We start from the raw sequence: 18971 nt of genomic DNA on the forward strand, positions 1-18971 counted from the left end.
ATGTCATACTGCATTAAAGACCTTGAGAGGCTGGTCCTGGAAGGACTTCACCCCAAGGTCAGGTCAGAACTAGACCCCCTTCAGTTCACACACTTAGAGAAAATAGGGGTCGAAGATACCATTATCCACCTTATGCAGAGAGCATAAAGTCACCTGGACAAACGGGGAGGATCCCTCAGAATCATGTTCTTGGACTTCTCAAGTGCCTTTAACACCAGCCAACCACACAGGCTGGGGAGTAAGCTGTCAGAGGTGAATCTGGATCCTTCCCTTAGTTTCATGGATCCTGGATTATCTGACCGATAGGCCCCAGTATGTGCATAAGCTGTTGCCACCTTAACTTGTTGTAATATTTACAAAAGTGAGAATCATCATGCTTAGCTGTTTAATTAGCAATATAAATAATACTGAATACCTCTCAGGACTCACAACTTGTAGGTAGATTTCTTCAACATAATCTAATGTTTTAGCTGATGCCTTGAAATAATTTATGTGTGACGTGGTTTTGGAAATATTAAGTACATGTAGAAATATTGCAAATCTTCATATCTCCAGTTTAGTGTACTATAACTGGACACTGAGGATACAGTTTTCCATTTCCTACTGCTAGGATTCATACTATGCCCTTAATAAAATGCATCTCAAGTTTTAAAAAATATGAAGGTAAATATGAATATCAATTGAAAAACAATGAATATTTGCACTGTATGGTATTCAAGACTAACATTAGTTTAATTTTTTATTAAAACTTTACTGTTTTAATACTATCTACTATAAATGGTAAGTCATTTAGTTAAGGAAACCAGACTCTCATCCCAAAAAATGCCTGGATACCATTAGGAGCCATAGGCATTGACTGAAAAGTACATTAAAAATAGTTACTTTTTAAGTTCAAAACTACTATGCTGTCTCTGTCTTTCTGCACAGAGAAAAATAAATATAACTAAAATATTTTTCTCTCTGACTCCCTTCTGCAGAAAGAGTATCAAAACCCAGTAGAAATATCAGTATATAATGTAAAGCTAACCACATTAATAAGTAAGGATGGGTATTTTCAGCATTCCATTCAACTGCAATGTAACCGGAACTGGCAACTCAGCAATTCAACATGGGCATGTTGATTCTTAAGTGCAAAAAATAAGAAGATATAGTAGCTGCAGCTGTGTTTAAGATGATTAAGCAACCCGTTACAGTTAGTCTGCAAACCATCTATTTTGTACCCTCAACCCCATACAGTCAACATCCACAGCACCTTGCAGTCCCGTAACATAGTACCACTTTTTGTCTGATACTTACCTGTGTATTACAGTCTTTCTTTATTGAAACAGCCCCTATGTCCATAGGGCAGCAAAGGCTTATTATAACTAAAAGTGTGAAAATCGATGCACGTTCTCACACACAAACAAAAGAACTACCCAGGCAGAAATTTTCAATTATAAATAGAAGATGCAGGAAAAGTGCTCCGTTTTTTTTTTTCTCACAACAACAAAATAAGTGTCAACTACTAGTTCCATGTGCAAACAGCATTATGCACACAGTCTCTATTTGTGAGACAGGAAGAAATTAAAACAAATGGAAATGCTTAAAGTTTTTTTTTCTGTACAGATTTGTATTTGCTACACTCTAGCTACGCACATGTATGCTATAGCCACACAGGATATGCCTGCTGGAATCCCTGACTTTAGTTAATAACCGCGGAGTTGCCGTTTTGAAGACTGGACTACCTAACCTACAAAAATAGACAGAAATTAGAATGTTGGCATGAAAACGGGAAACACTGCACATATCAAAGTTCTGATATGAAGAAGCAACTCACAAAGATGTGCAGAAAACTGAAGATGAGCATTTTACTCCACAGGGAACAAAATCAGTAAAGGGACACAGGTGCAAGCATTTTTTTTAAAGAAAGCTGATGTTGTGGATGGGATTCTTTGCTACATCATGAGCAGTGCCACAAAGAGGGGAGGTAATTAACAGACACTTCGGTCTGCGGCAAGAAATGGATTTTATGAAAGGAATAGTGCCCCTTTAAACACCATTTATATTTATTTATCTATTTATTTGCATTTGTGTACCAGCATGGTCCACTGGGCCTTAGTGAGCCTATTTTTAGTGGAGGATGGGGGAGGAAAGCTCCACAATCAGCTAGCTATACAGTATACAATACACAATGCAATACATGCAATACACAACACATACAACTGCACAAATAAGGCTGAGATGCAGTATGGAATTGAGTGAGTAGGTGAAAATTGTTGCACAGTTATTAGATTACAACATAAAGGATAAGATGACTGTGCATTTAGGACACAAGATTGGATATTAAGTTGGATAATTAGGTTAACTGTAAGACAACTTAGTGTGATTTTTTTTTTATTGTATTAAATGTCAGCTGACCATCAAACAATAAACAGAATAACAGAACAATAATTTAAAAAAAGCAGGGGGTACACAAGGTCATACTCTCTTTGCCAGTTGGCAGCAATGGTCTGGGCAACCCTCTACAGTGTATTCTGACTCTTCAGGCCTCAAACATTCTGTCAGACTAAAACACAGTGGCATACAGTCTAAGCAAATCCTGGACAGACCCTCAAAAGAGTGCAAGCTCCATGAAGAGGTCCTCCAGGACTTGATCCAGATATGGATAACAGCTCTAGCAGATCTCATCTCCTTTCAAATCAGACAACTGAAAACATTCTGTTTAAGACATCCTTGCAGCCTTGCTTGGAAGACAGACACTCTATCATTCCCATGGTTGGAAAAGTTTCAGTATGCATTGCTGCCCTTTCCAATAATTCCCAAGGCATTTTTAAAGATTCAGAGAGAGTTACCAAAGATCATTTAGGTTGCACCTTCTGGCTCAGGCAAAGTTGGTTCTCCCTTTTAATGGAATTGGCCAAGGACAATTACCACAAGCTTCCTCACAGTCTGGATCTGCTCATAGAGTATCAAGAGCGAATAGTATACAACAAACTAAAACCAAAAACTAGTAGAACAGACAAAGTCCCAAAACGAACCAGTAAAAGTGCAAACAGAAGACCACCAAACGTCCAATAAACTTTTCCTGGAGAACAAAATTCTTTATTGCAAAAACACACAGTAAAAAGTGAATATCCACAAGCACTTTCGCCTGAGACTATGTCAGGCTTTGTCAAGATAGTCACACCTCATGCTAAAATACCCTATATAGTCAAGACATTAATTAAATTAATTCATAACTAATTAAGTAATTGATTAATTAATCCATAACATTTATAGTTTTTCATTGTGTTGCTTGGGTTTTCTGTGCAAAGCTTTACTAAGCATCATTTCAAGCTAATAATCAGAGCGAATAGTATACAACAAACTAAAGCAATTGCAGCTGACAGCCTGGATGATTCTATTTTGATACCTTTTAGGCACTTGTTTCATGAGGATGTGCAGTAGGTATTTAAGGAGGCAAGAAAACCTGCAACTAGAAAATCTTACGTTTACAAGTGATAGAGGCTTTCTAGGTGATACCCAGCCAATAACAGAGGTCCTAAAAGGGTTTTGATCCCTCTGGCTTTAAAATATTTGCACAAGCTACCTAGAGATGGTTTGTTACATGCTTTTATCCAAGTGCATCTTTCTGCTCGTCTGTTTATTGATCCCCCTCTTTCATCTCTTTTTATGGTTAAACAATTTATGAAAGGAGTGTTGCACATGAAACCCCCTCAAAAACAAATTCCTTCTGCCAGTGATCTCAACTCTGTTCTTGAAAACTTTTCCTCGCCTCATTTAGAACTTGCCTCGCAGGCTGATTTACAGTTCATTACTTGGAAGACTGTTTAACTCATTGCTGTGACATATGCAAGTTGAGCCTCTGAGCTGCAAGTTCACATGGTGAGCCAACCTTATCTTATTTTCACAAGGAAAGGCTTGTGCTATGCACTAAACCACAATTCATACCTAAAGTTGTTTCTGAATTAACTTGAATCAAGCCATCAATCTCCCAATGTTCTATCCTGATGCAAAAAGCAAGGGAGAAAATATTCAACATACCTTGGATGTACACAGGTACCTCAGGTACTACCTTGACAGAACAAAGTCCCATAGGAATGCTGAACAGCTAGAAAAGGTTAACCCTGTCTCTAAGTAAACTACTGTATGATAGCTGCCCTCTGCTATTGTTTTCTTTTATGTCCAGAATGATAACTTTATTCCAGGCAAGGTTAAGGCTCACTCGACTAGGGCCTTACTGTCTTTAATGGCATATTGGAAAAGGATGGACTCAGGAAGGAATCCAGCGGCAGCATCTGGTCTTCTGTTCATACCGTCAAAAAGCACTACAAACTGTTTTACTTTTCAAGGTCCAGAGCAGGCTTTGCTAGGATCATTCTCCAGCAACTCATGGATCCTTATCCTTCCACATCCCAGGTAGGGTAAGCTTTGGGAATCTACCCAAAATGCCACTGCAGCATGGCAATGATGAACATGGTACAGTTGTGCAAGTCCTACTCACTGGTAATTTGATGTTCAAATTTCTTACTGTCTCAGTGGCAGCACCCACCTACCATCCCACAGATGGTGCACAGATGACATGGGTTTCAACCTCTTTGATTCAGTTGTTGTTGGATTTGTTTTTTATATGGTATTGTAACTGGCTGTGAATTTACTCTTGCTAGACAATCTCGGCTTCAGGTACTTTCTTCTCCTTCTCTCTGAAAGTGAGTCACAGTAGAGGCAGGGCAATATGCCAGCACGTCCCACTGAACAGCTGACCACATATGTATGAGAGCACTCAAAGGGGAAAGGAAGGTAGGCCACTGCAAAATACTCCTAATCAGCAACACGATGCTGCTTCAGGTGCCATAATCTCTACACCGCTCCCAAACAGTTAGTTTGTGGGTGGTAGGAATATCGGATAGACCTAGTAGATGAGGAATGGTCCTGTTGGCAGATGATGCCCAGCTGTAAGAATCTAAAAATAGTGAAAGACAAACACTGCTGAAAGCACAGCAACTTATTCCATTATTGCTTCTTCTTCCAAAGTTCAACATTGAGATCATGGGGAAGTAGTGAGAACCAGAGGCCAAGCAACTAGACTCGCACAAAATGGGTGACAATCTGCTCTCCGTCGTCTAGTGGAATTAAATTCTTATTCGACATTTCAGATATAGTTGTGGTCAGTTATGTAATATAACATCTACAAGTCTGTGAAAATGTTTTATAACTAACACATACTATGGCTGTATTACTAGTAATCAAAATAGGCAAGTCACACTGCTTCTAGGAAGTGTGCGACAAAACATACAATGTCCTATAGCTAAGCAATGACACACTTAAAACAATATAAACATTATGTATTACATCCATTTTTTCATAGAATATACATATTTGTTATATTTACTGTGAGGTGGCATGCATTACTGTCATAGAGAGGCCCCACCACTGTCACCAATTAACATTAAATAGCTTGCAGCTATGACCTAATGATCTGTACAGCTGACCAGATGAATATATGAGAAAGCTGGCTTTAAGACTGTATGTAAAATACACACTGCTGCCTTGGGACCTGACAAGCACCTACCACATCCAAATGATCCAACTAAAGATATGACAGAAGGAGGAATGTTTGGTCTGTATAGCACCTGATCACTGCCATCTTAGGCTACCCAAATAGGTTTCACAATAAACAGCCATAGAGCACTGTTATAACTGCTGACTTCCCAGGGTTTCACTCATCTCACTCTGAGCCCAGTGCCTTTCATGTTTTATCTTAACTACTGTAACTATAGCCTGATTCAGCTGCTGCATAGACAAACACAGACACGTATGCATGGACGCAGGCACACACACACACACACACACAGCAATTCCCAGGAGATGCTAATACCTTTTCATTACTACAAACCACTTCCTGCTTCCACTGTAGCTTAATGCCACTAGCAGGACCAGTTTTGTACATCAAGGTTACAAGTTACTGTATCACTCTTAAAAATGAGACAATTGTAATTACAGTCTTATGGCAGATAAGCTAAGAAATCATTTCCTTTTTCTCTTTGAAAAGCAGATATCAACAATTACAATTTACCAATACCATGCAATTACGCTCTGAAAAAAAAAGCAACTAGCCACAAGCTTTTGAATTTGATTTGAATTTTTAAATTAAATAAATTAAATATAGTTTGAGAACTAAACATTAACTACATTAAATACACAGAAAGATAGGTGATTGCAAAGAGATGTATGCCTTCTTTCGGCTTTTCCCGGTTAGGGGTCGCCACAGCGTATCACCGGTCTGCTCATGATTGGCAGTGGAGTTTTTACAGTGTCGAGTTGCCAGCCTGGCGCCCAACCTTCCACAGAAGGCACACACACGCACTCCTAGGGCCAATTTAGAGTGTCCAATCCACCTACAGCATCTTCCATAATGCCTAATTCTCAGAAATCCAGTTGTGCAAAAGACGCCCTTCTGTATCAGGGATTCCTTGGCGTGTCCACATGTATTTGAGGCTAACTTGGATCCGGACCACCGCATCCCTGTGACACTGGCTATCGTCTCTCTACACACGAACACCCCACACAGCGAAGGGAAGGAATTCGACAAATATCCACAGAAATATGCTGCCTTCTACCAGTCCAAAATAATGTGTTTGCCTGCTAAAGAGATGTATACAAAGTTTAAACAGACAGATGGCATTAAAAAAAATGACTAGTTATCAAGCTAGTTAATTATTAGAATTTGTCTGCTACTATATAGAAATTGCAGAATATCAAAAGGCAAAGCAAAGTGAAGATGAACTCCGTGACGCAGAGCAGAAGACAGTTCATCCAAGCAACAACCAAACTCTTTACTGATAACAGCTGCTGCTTCAAAATTCCCAGTGAGACATGACTAGACAGTATTTAGTTAGCCCTGTTCCTTCAGTTCAACACCCGCCTTTCAAGCTACAATACTTTTTCTCCTTGTTAAACAAAATGTAGCTCCAAAAATAACTTTCGGAAAGTTCAGGCTGCATAAGGTAATGGATTAAGTGACAGGAAATGGATGATTCAGCTTTGTTTAAGTGTACAAGTAGGTTTTGCTTCTGCCTCCCGGAAGGGAGAAAAAAATCTACAATTTCTGTATATATATATATATATATATATATATATATATATATATATATTTTACATTTTGCTGCAACTTTACAGTAGAACTACTACATGTTTATGTGCATTTTTTTACTTTTCACACTTTGCTGCATTTTCACTTTGTAGAGTGTATACTTTTATTCAGATGTTACCATTCAGCAGCATTTTTCATAAAGAAAATATCTACAGTTTTTACACAATTATTAACACAACCATAACTAACTAAACCTACTGGTCTATTTCTATAGTCCTTAGATGTGTTCTGTCCTCTTAACAGCAAAGTAGCTTCCAAAGAGCAAGTAGTATTACTACACAGATCCTTCATATTTAAAGTACTAAAATGCAATTCCAGCAACTTTTTGTCAAGTAGGATAATGCTCATTAACAAAAGTTACAAACTTATCATAATTACAGGTGTTCAGTACTGGATATATCTGTAAAGTAAGAAAGATGTGACACTGCTAACTCTGAGACTGTACATAGGGTTGCCAACTTTTAAGTGGGCCAAAACGGGACATAGGTGTGTGGCCAATATGACACTAGCCACACCCTCTACCATGACGTCACCACATGAGTGGTGAAAGAGATGCTGTTATGGGTACAACAGTTGGCTGGCTGCTGGAGTGGCTCACTAGCTGGATGGCTGGCTACTGGAGTGGCTCACTAGCTTTCTGGCTGGCTGCTGAAGTGGCTAGCTAACTGGCTGCTGGTGTGTCTAGCTAGCTGGTTGGCTGGCTGCTGGAGTGGCTAGCTAGCTAGCTGGTTGGCTGGCTGCTGGAGTGGCTGGCTGCTGGAATGGCTAGCTGGCTGGCTGACTGCTGCAGTGGCTAGCTGTTTGGTGGGAGTAGCAGCTGGATGGATGAATGGCTGGATGGATAGATTAATGGCTGGATGGTTGGCTGGCTTGACTGCTGGCTGGATGGCTGGCTAGATGAATGGATGTCTGGATTACTAGATGGATGAATGGCTGGCTGGATGGATGGATGGGTTGCTGGCTGGCTGGCTGGATAAATGGATGGATGACTGACTGGATGAATGGATGGCTGGCTTGTTAGAAAAGAAAAGCTCGTATTTTTCTTTAGCGGCAGTAGAAGTGCGAAAAACAAACCGCTCTACAGTTGCGATCTTTACAGGATTCTTCCTGTCCCAGTTCTCACCCCCTTCATGAACTGCAACCAACTGCTGCACGATTTAAAGCACCCGGATGTAACAGGGAACAGCTCTGCTTGTAGGTCTGGGTTGGTGATGTAACTGAATTGCCGTGGAAAAGCCGGAAGTAATTGCGATTTTTCCATGACGAGTGTGATCGAAAAGTGTGACTTTTCAAGTCCCATTACTTTCCACAGCAGGCAACTGGATGAGGCAGCTCAACCTATGAGTGTCCTGCTGAAAACGGGATGGGTGGCAACCTTAACTGTACAGAGATCAATACTTAAGCCAATTATTCCAAGTATCTGAAAAGTAGGGTAAGACCCAAACCTGCTGCTTCTGAGAGTGCACACAAATTCACATTCCTAATTCAATTACTCTATAATATCTGAGAAACAGGACAAGATATAAGCCTACTGCTTCCCAGCCATATGTAAAATATATGAGTCTGCCGCTCGTGAGGCTGCAAAAATACAAAGGAAACTTATGTGTTCTGAAACAAAAAGGGCAATTTTGATGTTAGTGTTGAAGAAGTTGGTACTGGCTAAAGGCGGAATAAGTGTTAAGGTACCCTGAGCAACAGTCTTCTGCATGGAAAGACCTCAGATACCAACCAATATAAGGAGCAAAAAGAATAACGCCCCCCTTAAAATGGGGGTGGGGGTGGAGGCTTGAATACCTGAAATAATCAGTGTCAAAACGGATTCAATACTGAAAAAAAGGTGTAGATGTTAATTCTAACTGACAGGCCCCAAAAAACATTTAAGAGACAGTCATCGAGGTGAATGTCTGTTTTAGCTCTGATTCAATCCTCATAAAATGTTGGGGCTACATGGATCAGGACAGTGTTGCATCTAGCATGGGAACAAGGATACATGACACCCAAGTCTTCTATGACAACAGCAAAGAAAAAATGAGGCTCAAAGACCCTCCATCAAGGCTTTTTGATTCAGGGTTCTGCTAATTAAGATTTGTATTGCTTAGAATAGGCATTACAAACAAATACACCATGCTGTCCTCTGTTGCATTTTCTCCTAACCTGTTTATCTGAATGATCGCTCTTGAGTTTTCTAAATCTGGGTAGCTATCATGGAAGATGGATGCTTTCTACTGGGGCTCTCATGGAAGAACCTCTTTGCCAGAAACTCATTAAAACTAACTAAATGCAATGTCTAGATCACTACAAAATCACTTCCACATGTTGTACCTGTAAGGGTCATTTATGATTCCTCTGTAGATCCATTTCTCCAGAATCTCAAAATAAGGAACACTAGATGCTTTTGTCAAGTACAGGCACAACTCCTGAGCCTGGCTGTCTCCAGTGTAGTTGAAGGTTCTGTCATGAAGAAGACTGAGGGTAGCCCCTCCCATGCATTCTCCCTTCTCCACTGAAGTAGCTAATTTGACAGCAAAAGAAAGATAATTAGTAAAAAGGAGAGAAAAAAAAAATAACAAGGTTACATTAGAATTCAAACTTTCTTCCTACTCAGATGCAGCATCACATTTGCAGCTCTCAAAATATGTTAGAATTCAAATTCTAAATATATCATAAATTACAGGGAGTTAAAAGATAAATCACAGTAAGTTAAGGTTTTGTAAGGTACTTGCTTAACAGTAGATGTTTGAAGCAAAGTCACTGTAATAGTAAATTTACTCATTATCTGCTGTCTTCTTTCTGGACAGATTTTTGCCCACTATGAGGAACATGTACTGGTCTAAGAAAGTAGTGGGGAACATGTTGCGTTGTTGCATCCTTAACTCATTACCCCTGACTACTGTCTCATGGTGCCTTTGTGGTTAAATCCAAGCGCACTATGAGACAATAGGAATTTCAGTCTTTTACCCCCAAGTGCCTTCCTGTGGTGTGAGAAATTTTAATGTAGATTTTTTAACTGCGCAAAGGATAAAACACACTGAAATTGTAACCAATGTTGTTATTCCCATGCTATAGTTACGATTCAGTGTGTAATACATGCTGTTCACATTAAACTTTTACATGAAATCGGCTTTCTAAGCCTTTGATAAAGCAAGTGGCAGCAGCTAATGGGATTCCTGCAATCCAAGCCACCACCTGCATAACACCTCCACCCCCGACTAATTTTCTTTTATTTCCCCCCACTAAATAGAGGGTCCAGCAGCAGGTATTTCCTTTCTTTTTGCTGATAACGACAGATTTTACCTGCTACTGGATACCTCTATTTATTCTGGGCACAGATTGTAAGGATCGCTACTGGAGAAATCACCCCCGATGTGGCCACAGTCATATGGAAATTCCACTGGTTTTCTGCCATAGTAGTTCAGGTAAGTAAAAATCTGGCCATAAAATTAACTTGCTGTGTATTCAACATTTTTGCTAGCTAGCATCGTTACGGAACCTTGGTTGCTTGTTTTATCTGCTCACACTCTTGTTTTGAAGTGTGACATCGAGCGACTAAAGGGTGAATTGTGCTGGCCCTCGGCAGTTGGGACTGTGCCTTGGGCCAGCAAATTAATACTAGAAACCCCTCAGTGAGTTGAGGCTCATTTTGTCCTACCTGTCTTCAAGTCTTACATTTCGGTTCTTTTTCATTCTTATCCCCCTTGTCCGGGCTTGGGCTATGCTGCAGAGTGGACTTAGGTCCAGAGCTCCAATATGCCAACGGGAAAGAAGTTTAAACCTAATATGTAAATCACAGTGTCCGCAGCAACGACCTTCCTAGTGGGCTCCACAATGCTTTTCTTTGTATTTACGTAAGTGACACTGCAGCTGTTCGCTTTAATCACTGAAGTAGTAGTGTAGCTAACTTTTAGTTATGTACTCACCATAACTTCAGATGTTTGGGATCCATCTCGCCTACATTCTGACTGATGGGTTCGGAGCCGATCCTCGGCTCCGACTCGGCACGCTTATGCCAAAGAGCGAAGTCTCTTATTGGCTGAGCTTACTATATCCCAGGATGCACCACTACCAGTCCCCCAGATCTAGTTTGTCCGCATACATGCACACATGCATGCACTGCTTATATAACATTGACAGATGATACAAGATAAAAACAGTAGAACCCAAACCGTTCAATCTCTTCTGATCTCCAAGGCAGGGGGAAGGAGGGTGGGTATTAGGAATGTAGGCGAGATGGATCCCAAACATCTGAAGTTATGGTGAGTACATAACTAAAAGATGTTATGTGATCCTATCTCGCCTACATTCTGACTGATGGGACAGCATCCCTAGCACCTAAATCCTGGGTGGCTCACTGGAAAACACTCCTAAGTACCGTGGAACCAAATGATGCTCGTCCTTTAGATGCCACATCCAATTTATAGTGGGAAATGAAAGTGTGCGGGTTTGACCAAGTAGCCGCAGCACAAATTTCAGAAATAGCGAGCTTGGAATGGAATGCAATAGAGGTAGCCATAGCTCTAGTAGAGTGAGCTTTGACAGATGTTGTAAGTTGCTTATTTGAAGAGGAATAAGCTTGAGTTATGCAATCTCTGATCCATTTGGCAATAGTAGCTTTAGTGATGGTTTTACCCAGTTTATTACCTGAAAAGGACACAAACAATTGATCTGTTTTCCGAATTTGCTGAGTCCTATCTAGATAGAAGCGCAATTGCCTGTGAACATCCAACGTATGGAAGGTGTATTCCGCTTTGTTTGAGAATTTTGGAAAGAAAACTGGTAGCTCTAAAGATTGTTGGAGACAGAGATTAGAGCAAACTTTTGGGACAAAAGATGGATTAGGTCTAAGTGATACTCTATCCTTGTGAAAAATCAAGTACGGTGGTTTGATAGATAGGGCTTGAAGTTCTGAAACTCTTCTTGCCGAGGTAATTGCAATTAAGAAGGCAGTTTTCCAAGACAGATATTTCAACTCACATGTAGCAGCTGGTTCAAAGGGGGAAGATGTTAAGGCACGAAGTACCAAATCAAGATCCCACGGAGGCGCAGGATGAAAAACTGGGGGTCTTAAAAGCACAGCACCTTTCATGAACGTTTTACATAATCTGCTGCTCATCAACGGTGGGTCTATGGAATCGTGAAATTTGGAGATAGCTGCTAGTTGGACTTTAATAGTAGAGACTGAAGATCCTTGATTAAACAAGGATGTTAAGAATTTCAAGACCTCTGGTATCGGGGCAGTAATAGGGTCTAAGCCTCTTAGTTGAGCCCAGATAGCAAACCTCTTCCACTTACTATGATACAATTTCTTAGTGGTGGGTTTGTGGGCTGAAGATAAAATATGGATAACTTCCGGGTCCAAGGTGTGCTTTCTGACTAAAGTCGGAAGTGGAGGAGCCAAGCTGTTAATTTCAAAGTGTGAAGGGACTGGTGCTGTTGTCCCGACTGATGAACCAGAAGGTCTGGAGTTAGATCCAAGAACCAAGGACCGTCCAGAGTATATTTCTGTAGGTAGGGGAACCACACCTGACGAGGCCAGTACGGAGCAATTAGAATCATTGTGGACCCCAATTGGGAAGCTTTCTGGATGACTCTGGGGAGAAGTGGAATCGGAGGGAAAGCATAAAGCAGTCCTGTTGGCCAAGGTTGGACTAGAGCATCCGTAGCTGCCTCCCCTTGACGGGGTCAAGGAAAGAACCTTTGCACTTCGTGTTTTGTGGTGTTGCAAACAGGTCGCAGCACGGAATCCCCCATCTTTTGAAAATCTGAGCTGCTACTGTTTCGTTCAGAGACCATTCGTGAGGAGAGAATAGTCCTGCTCAGTCTGTCTGCCAATACATTGGATTTTCCTGGAATGTGGGTCGCTACCAGGAAGCGCTTGGTAGCCACTGCCCATTTCCACACCCTCATGGCCTCTCTGCAAAGGGGGTAAGATCTGGTCCCTCCTTGTTTGTTTAGATACCAGACCACCGACATGTTGTCTGTGTGGATGGCGATAATGCCTTGAGGGAGAAACTCGTGGAGGGCTTGTAGGGACAGAAGTACAGCCCTCATTTCCAACACATTGATATGGAGAAATGTTTCGTTTGGAAGCCAAGAACCCTGAACTGACCTGCCCAGACAATGCCCCCCACCCGTCTGGGAGGCATCCGTTGTCAAGGTGGCCACGGAGGGGTATAACAAAAGGTCTTCCCTGATTCAGATTGGATGGCAGAAGCCACCAGCGGAGGTCCCGTTGCACGTTTCTGTAATCAGTATGTGATGATTGAGGGGGAGATCCTGAAAAGACCATTGTGTCGATAACAGCCACTGAAGAATCCTCATGTGCAATCTTGCCAGAGGAACTAGGAGAACCGTGGCAGACATTGAACCTAAAAGTTGCAGGACCATCCTGGCTGGGGCTTTGGATCTTAGAAGCAGGGCTCGGACTTGATCTTGTAATGTTTGTATCCTTTCGGTAGGAAGGAAGATTCGCATTAATTTTGAGTCTATCTCTGCTCCTATGAATCTTATGCGCTGAGAAGGCAGCAAGACAGACTTTGACCAGTTGAATGTAATTCCCAGGGAAGCACCCAGGGAGATGGTGGCTTGTAGTTTCTCTAGTAGTAGATGCCTGGTGGTGGCAGTCAGGAGCCAGTCGTCCAGATAGGGAAACACTTGGAATCCGAGACTCCTCAGGTGAGCAGTCACTACTGCCAAACACTTGGTGAACACCCTGGGGCTGTGGTGAGACCAAAGGGCAGAGCACAAAATTGGAAATGACTGTCTCCCAGGCTGAAGCGCAGATACCTCCTGGACGCCTGATGTATCGGTATGTGATAATAGGCGTCCTTGAGATCTATGGAGCACATCCAAACATCTTTTTCCAACAATGGGAGAATGGATTGTAAAGTGACCATTGAATTTGGACTTCATGACGGACTGGTTTAGTTTGCCGAGATCCAAAATGGGTCTCAGGTCCCCTGTCTTTTTTGGCACAAGAACCTTGAGTAATTTCCGGATCCGATCTGGTCTGTGGGGACCGGTTGGATGACTCCTTTTTCTAGCAGCTTTGAAGCTTCTACGGCTGCAATTTCCCTTTGACTGGGTGGTGGGTCCGGGATTTTTTTGGACGGTGGGGGTGAGTGTGTGAAGGGAATGGTGTAACCTCCGGCAATAATCCGAAGCACCCATCTGTCCTGAGTAATAGACTCCCAGGCTTTTAGGTGCTTGGCAAAACGGCACCCGACTGGCTCCGGAGCAGCACAGCCGGGCAATCCCTCATGGAGTGTGGGAGGCTGAAGAGCCACGAAAGGACTCGCGGTCTCCAGTGTTGCGGGGGCCTCTGCCGCCTCTGGGACAGCGTCTCCCAGAAAAATTTCCCCGTCCTCTGCCTCTGGAAGGGGAATCTTCCTGCTGTTGAGGAAAGAATTTCTGTGATTTGCGGAACCACATCTTCCCTCCTCTTTAGCCTTGGGATAAGGCCGAAGGGAGTGGAATAACGTGCTCCTACGGCAGATAAAGTCTTTCCCTCCTGCTCACAGCGGGTAAGAGTGTCTTTTACCTTGGGTCCAAACAAAGAGGACCATCAAAGGGAGCGTCGGCAAAGGAAGACTTGAAGGCCTCCGCGAAATGACACAAACGGAGCCAGGCTTGTCTCCGTAGAGCCACGCCTGTGCCTGCCGCTCTGCCGCCTTGCCGCATATGAAATGAGCCTCATGGACGAGTTAGAAATCGAGGTAAGGATAGCCAACTGAGAGCTAACCGACTGGGCTAGCTGCTCAGGTAGGTTACCTGAGAGGGAGTCTGAGAGCTCCTTGACCAGATTCCTCTGTAGTCTAGTGAAATGTGCCAAATAATTCAGGGACCTCAGAGTAAAGGCCGCTGAAGTCAGAGTGCGCTTCCCGTACCGGTCCATGCTCCTAGACTCCTTATTAGGAGGATGGACGGACGTTGAAGCCTCTGCCACGTCCTGCTGGGTAGCAGATGCCACCACCATGGCATCTACAGCCACGCCTTTCGTTAAGAACTCCTTCTCGGGTGGGGCAGACAAAAATTTGTTAGGGCGAGAAGGCACTGGTTCCACAGTATCTGGATGTTCCCACGCCTCCAACAAACCAAATCCAGGAGCTCGTCAAGGGCGGAGACACCCAGGAGGCGGAGGGCTGAGCCCCAAGGCCTTGAGGAACACCGACTCATCAGCGGAGGGGTTTGGAATTCCAGCCGCCTCGTTGTAAGGATCTCTAGAATGTCTGCAAATGAGACATCATCCGAGGGCGACTTAGGGGACCCCTCCGCATCATCAAGATCAGTGTCCGATGTAAGAGACTCATCGGGGAGTCCACGTGCTTCCTCTTGCACGATCTCTTCCTTGGGGCTCCTCCGAAGACAACTCCGAAAGACCCTCAGGAGGAGGGGAACCCCAGTGGGGGTAACCTCAGGCCCCGGGGCTCCGCTGCCTAGAGACAGGGGAACTGCCAAAGACCCAGTCTCCATGCCCAGGAAGGTGCCAGTAAAGCCGTAGAGATGGCGAAGAAGACTTGGCCAAGGCACTCCTCATAGCTCTGAAAGCCGGACCCCAGAATCCTGGGAGGTCCGGTCCCGAGCCATGATAGCAGACGGAAGTCCCGCGAAGCACCGAGAGGGAGGCTCGGAACCGACAGCATTGGTCCCGAAACGTCACCCCTGGGTCCGGCCGAAGAAGTCCGTGTGCTAAACTCGGACCCGAAGGCCGGGGTTGGAGTAAGGGTTGGAGCCGACCCTAGGATCTCTACTGGCTCCATCAGCACCTGCTCCGACGGAGCCGAAGTGGTTGGAGGAGGAATGGCAATGGAGTGGGCTATCGGCTCCGAAGCCAATTGGGTCGAAGCCGAAACAAATTTCTGAAAGACTGGGGACTGGAACAGTCTTTGGAGCACCCTGTCTATGTCCGAATCTGACATCCTTGATGACCTGGAAGAGACCGAATGGGTCCGAGTAGGCCTCTCCAACGGCTCCAAGGGACTAGGGGACCGGCTCCGAATCGACTCTACAATTATCGGCGCCGAAGGAATGTCCAAACCAATTTCCATCGGTGCCGAAGAGGGCTTCGGCGCCGAGGAGGAAGTTTCTGAGCGGACAACCTTCATCGGCTCCGAGATCAGTGGAGCCGATGAAGATGACCCGCCTCCCGATGCCCCAGACGTCGGCTCCGAACCCAGAGGAGTCGAGGCTGGAGGCATCGAGGCAGACCGTTCCGCCCTCGGCTCCGAAGTCTGTGGAGCCGAAGGAGAAGCCTGCCTATGTTTTTTGGCGGTCGGTTCCGACGGACTGGTCGGAGCCGCCCTTTCTTTAGCAGGAGAAGGAGAGGAAGCTAATGCCTCTTCAAATGAGGGTTTAATAAGGCCTTTTAAAATAAGTTTATTTTTCCTCTCTTGGAGGACCCTCGAGGAAAACGCGTGGCACACACTACAGGACTCCTGCAAATGTTTGGCGCCCAAACAGTACACACAGAGAGAGTGGTCATCTGTAATAGACATTTTGAAGCTGCACTTAGTGCACTTCTTAAAACCAGAAGGCCTAGGAGCCTGTGACATTATGGCAACCAATCAAGAGTAACAGCCGAAAACAAAACACACTAATTACCACAGAGAAAAACTTTTCTCTCTCTCTCTTTTTTTTTTTTTTTTTTTAACCAAGAACTGTCACAAAGAAGAAACTAGACAGGATCCAAGAATCCTTAAGTACAAAACTGAACTTGAAGGCAAGTAACTGACAGGGGAAGGCCCTTCAACTGAGAGGAAGCCTCTAGTCAGAAAAAAAGGCGCAATCACCACACAAATACTTCACAAACAATATCAGTCATACACAAAGAGACTAAATAGCCGTTAAAACAGCTTTTTTGTTGAAAATCTAGGAATTCCCTGACAGGAAAGTAAGTGAAAAACACTACTTAGCTCAGCCAGCTCGAGACCACGTCTTTGCTTGATAGCGGCAAACGAGATCTGGGGGACTGGTAGTGGTGCATCCTGGGATATAGTAAGCTCAGCCAATAAGAGACTTCGCTCTTTGGCATAAGCGTGCCGAGTCGGAGCCGAGGATCGGCTCCGAACCCATCAGTCAGAATGTAGGCGAGATAGGATCACATAACATCAATTGTTTTGACTATTACATGTATTCACAGCAACAGGAAAGATGCAACAAGACGTGGGTCTGCGTTGCCAGGGCTGGGGAGTGAGCTCCTGTTATGCTGTATTATAGTTAAAAAATTTTGCTGTTTCAGCTTAGAGAAACAAGAATGCTTGAAAATAAGCAGTGGTTGATGAAAAAAGAAGTTATGTACTTACCATAACGTTCCATGTGAGTTGTTCATCTCGCCTTCATTCTTACACATGGGTTCGGAGCTGATCCATCGGGTCCGAGTTGGTCACTTTCACAACCTCAAGATTTTAGAGTAGCTCGAGGCCAAGTCCCTATCCCATGATGCTCTCTCTCTCATCTCAGATCTAGTTTGCTGATCCCAGCATGTAAAACAACAACACATGAAAGGCACTCCATCTGGAGTAAGAAATCCTAGAACAACACCCACCAGGCCGCAAGTCTTACTCGTTCTTCGAGAAACCTGGAGGGGGAAGGTGGGTGGGAATGTAAGAATGAAGGCGAGATGAACAACTCACATGAAACATTATGGTAAGTACATAACTTCTTTATGTGAAGTTGTTCAATCTTGCCGTTCATTCTTACACATGGGTAGTGTCCCAAGCACTCTAATCCTGGGTGGCTCATGGGAGTATATTCCTGAGGACAGTGGAACCAAAGGAAGCCCTGTCCCTGGAGGCCCTATCTACTTTGTAATGTGTGATGAAGGTATGTGGCTTAGACCAAGTGGCAGCTGCACATATAGTGTCCAAAGACAGCCTAGCCACATAAGCTGAGGAAGTAGAAACAGCCCTAGTGGAATGTGCTTTCACGCTATGTTCTAATGGTTGATTCACTGAGGAATATGTAAATTTTATGCAGTCAGTTAACCATTTGGAAAGAGTAACTTTGGATACTGGTAGCCATTTCTTAGTGTCAGCATGAGAAACAAAGAGTTGTTCTGATTTTCTAAATTCTTTTGCTCTGTCCAAATAGAATCTTAATTGCCTGTGAACATCAAGCCTATGCAACATATACTCCAACTTGTTAGAATGGTTACTGAAGAAAGTTGGGAGTTCAACAGTTTGATTCCGGTTATTCTTGGAACACACCTTTGGAAGGAAGGAAAGGTAAGTCCTCAGTGACACTCTTTTGGGATGAAACACCAAATATGGGAATTTGATAGATAGGGCCTGAAGTTCGGACACTCTACGTGCTGAGATAATGGCTACCAAGAAGATTGTTTTCCAAGAGAGAAATTTTAAATGGCAGTATGATGCAGGCTCAAAGGGAGGACAAATAATCCGTGACAACACAAAATTCAGATTCCAGGGAGTAAAGGGTTGTCTAACAGGCGGTCTAAGATGTATGGTACCCTTTAAGAAGGCCCTACATAGTCTGTGAGACATTAGGTTAGAACCTTCAGATCAGAGGTGAAAATTTGAAATTGCAGCCAATTGAACTGTTATAGTGGCAGCTGCAGCATCTTCATGAAAAAGCTTAGTCAGGAATTCCAAAATGCCAGCAACTGGGGTGACGTAAGGGTAAATATTATTTTGGGAAGCCCAAAAGGCAAATCACTTCCATTTGCTGGCGTGCAACTTTCTGGTGGAACATTATTCCTATAGAATCCAGTAGGGTAAATAAATTGCTTTTCAAAAAATCCCATATAAATAATAGCATATGAGGGCGCAAAGGCAGCCCCCATAGCTGTCCCTTTCAACTGCAGGTAAAATTCATCATTAAAACA

The 18971-nt window shown here is 43.4% G+C and overlaps 1 protein-coding gene across 2 annotated transcripts in view; it reads right to left on the reverse strand.

Annotated features, from left to right (window-relative positions):
• The window catches only part of TUBGCP2 (tubulin gamma complex associated protein 2), a 1158397-nt gene that overhangs the window by 839053 nt on the left and 300373 nt on the right, over positions 1-18971 (reverse strand). For both annotated transcript variants that reach the window (XM_044056780.1, XM_044056781.1), the window contains exon 8: positions 9455-9644. In XM_044056780.1, coding sequence (XP_043912715.1) covers positions 9455-9644 — 190 coding nt within the window. The remainder of the gene's footprint in view (positions 1-9454; positions 9645-18971) is intronic.

The sequence above is a fragment of the Protopterus annectens genome, chromosome 14.part0 (genome assembly GCF_019279795.1).
Source record: "Protopterus annectens isolate FY-2018-M chromosome 14.part0, PAN1.0, whole genome shotgun sequence".
Taxonomy (NCBI): domain Eukaryota; kingdom Metazoa; phylum Chordata; order Ceratodontiformes; family Protopteridae; genus Protopterus; species Protopterus annectens.